At 43.1% G+C, this 9,543-nt stretch overlaps 1 protein-coding gene across 2 annotated transcripts; it reads left to right on the forward strand.

Annotated features, from left to right (window-relative positions):
• Nucleotides 1-3,667: 3,667 nt before the first annotated feature.
• On the forward strand, nucleotides 3,668-9,543 carry RNF7 (ring finger protein 7). 2 transcript variants are annotated; one of them, XM_075937635.1, is made up of 3 exons: nucleotides 3,668-3,966; nucleotides 7,384-7,431; nucleotides 8,732-9,543. In XM_075937635.1, exons 1-3 carry the CDS (start codon nucleotides 3,796-3,798, stop codon nucleotides 8,786-8,788), a joined length of 276 nt encoding a protein of 91 aa, XP_075793750.1. In that variant the 5' UTR covers nucleotides 3,668-3,795; the 3' UTR covers nucleotides 8,789-9,543. The 2 variants fall into 2 exon arrangements, with proteins under 2 accessions (XP_075793750.1, XP_014427411.2); XM_014571925.3 differs by having other exon boundaries at nucleotides 3,736-3,973; nucleotides 8,732-9,342.

Below are 9,543 nucleotides of genomic sequence, written 5' to 3' on the forward strand. Positions count from 1 at the left end.
AGACCCATGTGTAAGTTGCATTTTATGTTTTGTTTGTATAATTACTGCTGTAAAAAAATGCCTAATAAAGATATCAGTCAGAACATATTCCCAGGAGCTTCAGTGTAACCAGGCAAGGAATATTAAAAATATCAAATTACAGTCCTTCCCATATGTTGAGATTTAGATAATTATCTCCCCTTCAATCTAATGAGATAGATATAAATAGGGTCATAGGAACATAGCAAATAGATCATTTCTTGTGGCTCTTTAATACCTGAGGTCGACAAGCCTTGATTTCACATTTCAGAAGGAAAGCAGCACCAGTCGTTCAATACTGTCTCAGAGACGAATACGGCCTACTAGGATTGTTAGATTTTGTGGTTTTAGTAGCCATAATTGATCCCCAGAGGCGGGACTGGCAGCCAGTGCGCTCCCAGTTCCACGCACAGGGCAACAGGTGGAGCCAGTCTGTGGGGGCCTGAGCTCACCACAGACAGAGGCTGCTCAGGCATCCCATGGAGCAGCCTCTGTCCGTGGCGAGGCAGCAGCACAGAGAACAGGGGAGGTGATAGAGACAGCGGGGGGAGGGGCGGGGGGGATTGCATGTGGTTGTTTGGGTTAACCAATAAGCCCAGGTCTATGGCTTAATTGTTTCAACATCTATACACTAACATCCCTATCACCTACTTGGTCAGAAACACCGCCTCCTGCAGTGCTTTGGGTTTTCCTTGAAGGTCTCACATTCAAATACTTACTAGCCCAACTTTGTTTAGTTTATGGGACATTTAATAATGAAAGTCCAATGACTTTATGGCTGTGATCCTGCAACTCATTCATGGGCAGACAGTTCAACCATGTACTCTGAGGACTAGGGTGAAAGTCACAATCAACTTGGAAATGTCATTAATCTGAAAACAATGTAATAAAATCCTAAAATGAAACTAACTCAAAGATGGCAGAAAAAACATTTTGTTTAAAGTTCTGTGCATTTGTCAGCATTTGTGTATTGTCACTATCACCCTGTTTCCCAGTATAATCAGTTTCTCTTTTGCTGGAAAGACTCAAATATCAAAAGGGAACTAGGACCCTTGTAAAACTATTTTAATTTTTTTTAAAGTTTGCGTTTAAAAACTTTTTAATTGTCAACTTGATCTATTTTATTAACATCATTTTACATGCACACAAATCTATTAATTTTAGGACTTAATTGCAGTTAATTCATGCAATTAATTCAAAATAATGATAAAGCACAATTTTAATTAGTGTTTAAAAACAGAGTATCAATTGAAATGTATTTAATATTATGGATGTTTTTCTACTTCAAGAATATTTATTTAAATCACCACACAAATACACACTGGCTACGTCTACGCTGGCATGATTTTGCGCAAGAACTCTTTTGCGGAAGAGTTCTTGTGCAAAAACTCTTCCAGAAGAGAGCGTCTACACTGGCATGTGCTTTTGCGCAGGAGATGTGCTTTTGCGCAAGAGCATCTATGCCAGTGTACTGTAGACGCTCTCTTGCGCAAGAAAGCTCTGATGGCCATTTTAACCATAGGGCTTTCTAGCGCAAGAAATTCATGTTGCCTGTCTACACTGGCCTCTTGCGCAAGAACAGTTGCGCAAAGAGGGCTTATTCCTGAGTGGGAGCATCAGAGTTCTTGCGCAAGAAGCACTGATTTCATACATTAGAACGTCAGTGTTCTTGCACAGGAACTCTCAGCCAGTGTAGACAGGCAGCAAGCAGCCGCTTTTGCGCAAGATCGCACCAATATAGACAGAGCCACTCTGTGTTAAACCTCTCTAGGTTAGCACTCCCTGGTCCAGCAACATCTGTGGTCCAGCATGATTTTAGTTAGCTGGATGTTCACTTTTCATAGGTGTGACCAAGTTTCCCATGGTTCCATAAAGTTTGTTTACAGCCATCAGTCCTGGCTCTTGGTGTTCTGTGCCTTTTATTAAGCTCTAATTTACCTCTAAAGATCTTTAGAGAGTCCAGTAAGCAGTGGAAGTGTTGGTAATGCTGCTAGACAATACTGACCTCCCATGATCCGGCAAATTCTCTGGTTTGGCACCAGTCAGGTCCCAAGGGTGCCGGACTAGAGAGGTTCAACCTGTACAGTGGCTCCTTATATTTTAATTAGAAATATTTGCACTGTAAAATGATAAACAAAAGAGTATTTTTCAATTCACTTTATACAAGCACTTTAGTGCAGTCTTTACCATGAAAGTGCAACTTACAAATGTAGCGGGGTTTTGTTGCATAATTGCGCTCAAAAGCAAAACAACTTACAAATTTAGAGTCTATTAGTCTACTCAGTCCTACTTCTTGTTCAAGAAATCACTTAGAGAATGAAGCCTGTTTACATTTATAGGAGATAATGCTGTCCACTTATTTGAAGTGTCACCTGAAGGTGGGAACAGGTGTTCCCATGGTACTTTTGTAGCGGCATTGAAAGGCATGTGTACCAGATATGCTAAATATATGTATGCCCCTTTATGCTTTAACCACCATCCCAGAGGACATAATTCAATGTTGATAATGCTCATTAGAAAAATGCATTAATTTTTGTCTTAATTCCTTGAGATATGTCTCCTGCTCTGTTTTGCCTGCATTCTGCCATATATCTCATGTTGTAACAGTTTCAGATGATGAGCCAGCATGTGTCTATTTTAAGACTGCTTTCACTGGCAGATTTCACAAAACGCAAAAAAGGTACCAATATGGCATTTCTAAAGACAGCTGCAGCACTGGAACCTATATTTAAGAATTTGACACTCCTTCCAAATTGTTAGGAGTTGTGGAGCATTGTTTCAGAAAAAGCAAAATTCTGATGAAGAAACTATACAACCCAAACTATTTCCTACCCCTGGTTTAAAATCTGCCCCATGATCTAAAAAGGTAGAAAAGGGTCATTTGACCCTTGCAGCAACATCTGTCCAAATTGAATAAGGACTTGATATAGTGTGCTGTGTGTTGCTGATCATCATGGCTATGTCTAGACTGGCATGATTTTCCGTTAAAAGCATTTGCGGAAAAGAGTGTCTAGATTGGCACGGACGCTTTTCCACAAAAGCACTTTTTGTGGAAAAGCGTCCATGCCAATCTAGACGTGCTTTTCTGCAAAAAAAGCCCCGATTGCCATTTTTGTAATCGGGGCTTTTTTGCGCAAAACAAATCTGAGCTGTCTACACTGGCCCTTTTGCGCAAAAGGACTTTTGCCCGAACAGAAACAGCATAATATTTCTGCAAGAAGCACTGATTTCAGGCAGTAGGAAGTCAGTGTTCTTGTGGAAATTCAAGCAGCCAGTGTAGACAGCTGGCAAGTTTTTCCGCAAAAGCAGCTGCTTTTGCAGAAAAACGTGCCAGTCTAGACGCAGCCCATGGGAGTGTCTGTTCCACATAATACCAGAGGAGATGGAAGATATCTGTTTCTGAAGCTTCTATTCCTGCTCTCTCTGTTGCGGACCTGTTGTTCCCAAGTTCCTGATTACTGGTCAGCTGTTCCTTGTTCTTGTGTGGTGGGGTCCCTGGCCTAACACTGAAGTGGGTGGATTTTAACTTTTTAACTGTGATTAGTGGTTGTTCTTAGCAGACGGCCGTAGTTGACAGATGCTAATTTAAGGGCTTGCTGCAGCTGGTCCCCGCCTCCGCTCCCGGAGCGGCGCGGCTGAGGGGTCGAGGTCCCCGTGCCTCCCGTGTGCCCCAGCTCAGCTGGCCGCGCTCCGGGCGCTGGGCGGCGCTGCAGCCCCGCTCTGCCGGCTGGGAGAAGCCAGAGCGGCGCCGCCGTCGCAGCGTCTCCGCCCCCCGCCATGGCCGACGTGGAGGACGGAGACGAGCCGGTCGCCCCCCACTCCCACGCGGGCTCCTCGGGCTCCAAGGCGGGCGCTGCCGACAAGATGTTCTCGCTGAAGAAGTGGAACGCGGTGGCCATGTGGAGCTGGGACGTGGAGTGCGACACGTGCGCCATCTGCCGGGTGCAGGTCATGGGTAAGCGTCGGCCGGGCCCGGCCTGCTCGCTGCCCCTTCCCAAAGGGGAGGAGACCCCCGTATCCTGGGGGGAAGGGCTGTATCTCCTCGCTGCCACCCCCGCGCAGGCAGAGCCTCACGTATGACAGGCCTGTTTTTCCTCACTGGCTGGCGCCACACCAGCAGAGCCCCACAACTTGGAGGGGGGGGGGGCTTGTATCTCCTCACTGTCCCCTCTGGAGGGCGTGTATGTCCCCTTGATATTCTGGAGTAGGAGGGGGGCTGTACCTTTCCCCCCCCCCATAGGAAGAAACCCACATCCAGGGGCGAGGGGCTGTATAGTCTCACTGCCCCTTACCACAGGGAGAGCCCCAGGTAGTGGGGGCCTGTATAGCCTCACTGATCCTTCCTCACATGGGGAAAGCCCCACATCTTGGGGCTATCTGAATCTCCTCATTCCCCATCTTCTCCCCCTCCCCCAGGGCAGAGCTCCATATCCTGGAGGGGCTGTCACTTTTCACTACTCTCCTCCCCCCCACCTCAGGCAGAGTCTCACATCGTGGCAGGGAGAGAAGCTGTATCATGTCACTGATCGTCTCTCCCTGGTACAGATGTGAACAATTAACCAGTTATTTGGTAAGCATCCCCTTTACTGGGTGATGCACTGGTACCCAAGAGCAGCCCCCCATTCGTAGCCTATCCTGGGTAGAAGGCAGCTCTAGCCCTACAGGGCCCTGGAGTAGAAGCTAGCCACCCAGTGTGGGGTGGGGGCAGGGCGCAGAAGCTGAGGTCAGTCCTCGCCCGTCCCCCCCATATGGCTACTTGTTTCTGCTCCCATTCCCCTCAGCCAGGAGCCTCACACACAGGGGGTGACAGCCCACTTAATGGCTTAACCAGTTGAACCTAAAGTTTAACTGGTTAACTAATTAACCAGGATTTAACATATCGACTCCTTGGGGAGAACCCTGCAGAGCTGAGGCCCTCACTGCATTCCTCCCCAGGAAGACCAGGATTTCTGTTAGAGCTTGAATAGACTGGTTTCCTTCTTCCCGGCGCTGACATGTTTGCTGGGACAATACCAAACCCCACAGATGGGGTCACTGAGCAGTTGTGTACCTGCCCTTAATTTTTACAGGGACTCCCATTTATATAGTGCTTAATGTCCTACCTCCGAGTTTGTCCTATGCCTAGTAGAAATTGCATAGAGGATCCTGTGCTTGTACCAATGGCTGATGTAGATCTCTGTGTGTTTGTACCAGAAATAAATCATTAGATGCCTCACCTAAGCAATCAGTTTTAACCTGTAATATTCATACTGTTTATTTCCTGAAATAAATTGCGGTTGCTTGACATGGCCCAGCATCTATCATATAGTGAGGAAACAGAATAAACAGCCTCTCAGTAGTAGGGATGTTAACAGATGAGCCTGAGCTCATCAGTTAATGCGCATAGTTACACGTAGCCCCTCCTCCCCTGCATTGCTGCCTCTGATACAGGGAGCTGGTGTGAGCTGGTGCATGTGGGGAATGGGCTTAAAATTTGGCTCCCTGTGAGCACCAGCTCCTGCCTGCACTCCCCTCCCTGCTTCTGCCTGTGATAAAAGCAGCGAGGTGGGAGGGATGTGGTGCTGTGGGAGCTGGTACGTGTGGGGAACCAGCTTTTATGCCAGCTCCCTGTGTATATAGGATCCTGCCTCCCTCTTCCCCTGCTCCCCAATAGAAGCAGTGAGGAGGGAGGCAGATAGCTCCCCAGGAGCTAGTACTCTTGGGGAGCCTGCCTAAAAGTTATCTCTCCATGAGTACTGGCTCCTGCCTCCACCCCCACTTCTCACCCACTGCTGCCTCTAATATAGAATATTATAGTTGTCTGGAATGTTGTGTTCATCCTTCTGGGGCATCTGGTATTGGCCACTGTCAGCAGACAGGATACTGGGGTAGACCTTTAGTTTGATCCAGTATGGCTGTTCTTTTGGGGCTGGAGCGGGGGCTTGCACGTAACCGTGAATGTTAACTGATGAGCTGAGGTTCATTGGTTAACAGTTTACACATGTACACTATCACATCCCTACTTGTCACGTGCTAGTGGAATATCTCCTGCCCAGTAATATTTCTGCAAATTTACTTTGGCTGAAAACAATATTTAAAAGTATCTTAAATTTTACAGATTAAAATATTGATAGTGTAGCAATTGCATTTATTAGTTGTGCAACCTAAGTAAGAGACCAAGGAGAAATATTATACATATTTTTAAACTGTGTAATCTTGTTGTGGACAGAAAGAAATAAGGTTATGGGACTTGCAGTTCAAGTAGTACTTCTCCCTACATCAGCTGCTGCTCCACACAATGAAAGCACTTACTGCTTCTCCCACTTCAGATTCCTCACCTAGTCAGTCCTCACTTTATTAAACAGTAGAATGAGAGTGCTGCTGAGGCAGCTCTATTTCTCCAAATGACACACAGGAGAGCTCTTTGTTTAGTGGACAGTGAAGAATTTCACTCATTATTTATTATTTGTATTAAAGTAGCACCTAGAGACCCAGACATAGTTGTTATAAGGGTTATTCAAACAATAAAAAGTGGTTCCCTTTCCTGAAGAGCTTCCTGTCTAAAGCAGGAAATTCAACAAACAAGAAGGGAAAGCACACAATAGCAGGTGAGATGACGGTAATCATCATGATCGTTAGTATCTGCATAAAATTTTTTGAAGGTGTCGTGATAAAGGAGTGTTTTAAAGAGAGATTTGAAAGGACAGTATGTGGCTTTACAGATTTTTACAAGGAGCTTTTTCTGTCAATATGGAACAGCATGGGAGAAGGTGCTTGCAAATGTGTTATATGTAGAGGAATTATATTCTGGTGGAAGTTTAAGGTACTCCTCAAGTAAAATTGATCTGTTTTTTTAAAAAAACAAGAAAGAAAGGAGGGGGGGTAAGCAGGTTTTAATACTAGGTTGAAGAACAATAGCATTGTGAATTATTTCTTTAAAAAGAAATGCTACCATCTGAAAAATAAATTCCTGAATTTGGGGGTTGTATGTGTACTTGCCAGTGCTCTTGTTTAATTTTTAAAATGCTTAAATGGATTTGGCACTAGTCTCCCAAAGGTTTGTCAAACAAAAAGAAGACTCTTTTTTGCAGCATAGTTTGTGCAAATATAACAACATGGAGGATGAGAAGAGCTTGCTTACAGCTGCCAGTTCTTTCTTGTGTGTGTGTGTGTGTGTGTGTGTGTGTGTATATATATATATAAAATATTTGATATGCATATAATTTTAATTTTCTTTTTATCTCTTAAATACAGTTGAACTAAATGGCAGAATTCTAGCTTTTACCTTTCTAAATATGATCCGAAGTTAATATTTACATTAGAAAAGCCAGTTTTAAGAATTGTGTTCTGAGCATCAAATTGAGTTTTGTTCTTGTTTACTTTTAGATGCCTGTCTTAGATGTCAAGCTGAAAACAAACAAGAAGATTGTGTTGGTATGTAGTGATTTCATTCTCTTGTTTTTCAGCAAAGGCATTTTCTCAGTGGGAGGCTTTTTAAAGTTTAAAGCTCATATTAATTTTATTAATGCACAAAAATAAACTGCAGAGCATTACTAATGTAAAAGACACACTGTCATAGAAAAGTACTTGACCGAGCAAATCTGCAAGTAGTCATTTATATATATGTATGTGACTAGGAAGAACTAGTTACACAATTCAGGACATCTCATAGTAGCTATTTCCTATCTAAATCAAAAGCCTACAATCTCTTCTTCAAGATAGGTACTAGAAGATATTAGAGATGTAAGCAAGTAGTTAACTACCTGATAAGCCTAGGCTTATCGGGTAGTCGGGTCACTACTCATCTACTCGCTTCTCCCTTCTTTTGCTGCCTCTGTATCAGATCAGAAGCTGGTGCTAGGAGGAGTCATCTTAAAAGCCAGTTCCCCCCAGCACCATCTCCGTTGTGCGCAGTAGAGCAGGGAGGAGGAAGGAGCCAGGGGAGGCAGAACCGTAGCAGTCCTGGAGCTGGCGCAAGCCGGGACTGCTCAATCCCAGCTTGCACCGGCTCTGGGAGCTACCCCCACTGCAACTCTGCATGCCTGGCTCCTACTACATTTAAACTGCAGAGCTGCAGCGGGTATAGCTCTTGTACCTGGTGCACACCAGGAGAGAACATCTCCCCTTATCGACTAATCGTATAATTGATACAAATTGTATTGACTGCATGATTAGCCAATTATCCACTTCTTAACATCCTTAGAAGATATAACAGAAGAACTTAACTAAAACATGCAACTGTGGAATAAAATTTTGACTTGATTAGAATTTGCGAATATGCCCTTAAACCTTTAGTATATAATGAAAAATCAACACCGAAACTATACACTAGCTATACTTAATTAATCAACCAGTAAAAATAAGGCAGAATTTAGCCAGGCAGTGGATGTTTCCAAACCATTCACAGACTTCACTCATCCCTCAAAAATGTTCCTAGTATTATGTATTATTTATATCATGCACAGCAGTGTGCTAAGCATTCTACAGATGTGTAAGACTGATGACACAGACATAATCCTGTTGAACAGTGTTCCATTTATGGAAAATACTATCAAGCCAGTGACACCAATCTCAATTAGTAAATCATTCTAATGTAGTGTTGCCTCAAATATAATGATCTTGTATTATCTGAAAAATGAGTTAGATTGTCAGTACTCTTAATTATGAATGTAGTTTGTTCATCTGTATTAAGCAGCATAACTAGAACATATCAAGTGTTTTTCTTTTCTTTCAGTTGTCTGGGGAGAATGTAATCATTCCTTCCACAATTGCTGCATGTCCCTATGGGTGAAACAGAACAATCGCTGTCCCCTCTGTCAACAGGACTGGGTGGTCCAGAGAATAGGCAAATGAAAATGTCAGTTTTTCTGTTGAACGTGTTTGAAGAAGTATATGTCTAATGCCATATACCCATATGAAGAGAGGAACACTCTAACTATGGTGTGATTCATGCAATTTATATCTGTTAAAAGAATGTTATGGGTTTTGTTGCGGTTGAACACTGTAGTGTGTTGCTGTACCATTTTGATTGGTCTTATGTCAACATCTTTTCACAACTAAGGCACACTACCTTAGAGTGTAGTGTTCTGGGTATAAATTTTAGCAACTACTTAGAAATGATTTGCTGCAAAAAAGACACAATTACAGTCTACCTTATATTTTTGGTAAGGAAATGTAAAAAACAATGCATTCAAAAAGAAGGCCTCATTCATAAAATTGATATGATGTATAACTGAGTCAAAACAATTTTTACCATGCGCAATACTACATCCACACCAAAGCACCATAAATAATTTTGCTTTACAGTGATGTTTGGACTCAAATAAATAGTATGTGAAACATTCATTTTATTGTGTGTTTTCTCTCGGTCCTCCTTTCCCCTACCTCCAGTATGGTAGAAATCTTATTTATGTTCTAGTGCAGACTTGTTTTTGTGATGACTTAAAAAAATCTGAATTTATAATTCATTGAATATTAACGGCCTTTTCTTTTATAATATGTATTTTGATTCTCCATCATGCAGAATAAACTGGTGCCACATTAGAA

Source organism: Pelodiscus sinensis, chromosome 10 (assembly GCF_049634645.1).
Source record: "Pelodiscus sinensis isolate JC-2024 chromosome 10, ASM4963464v1, whole genome shotgun sequence".
In the NCBI taxonomy this organism is placed as follows: domain Eukaryota; kingdom Metazoa; phylum Chordata; order Testudines; family Trionychidae; genus Pelodiscus; species Pelodiscus sinensis.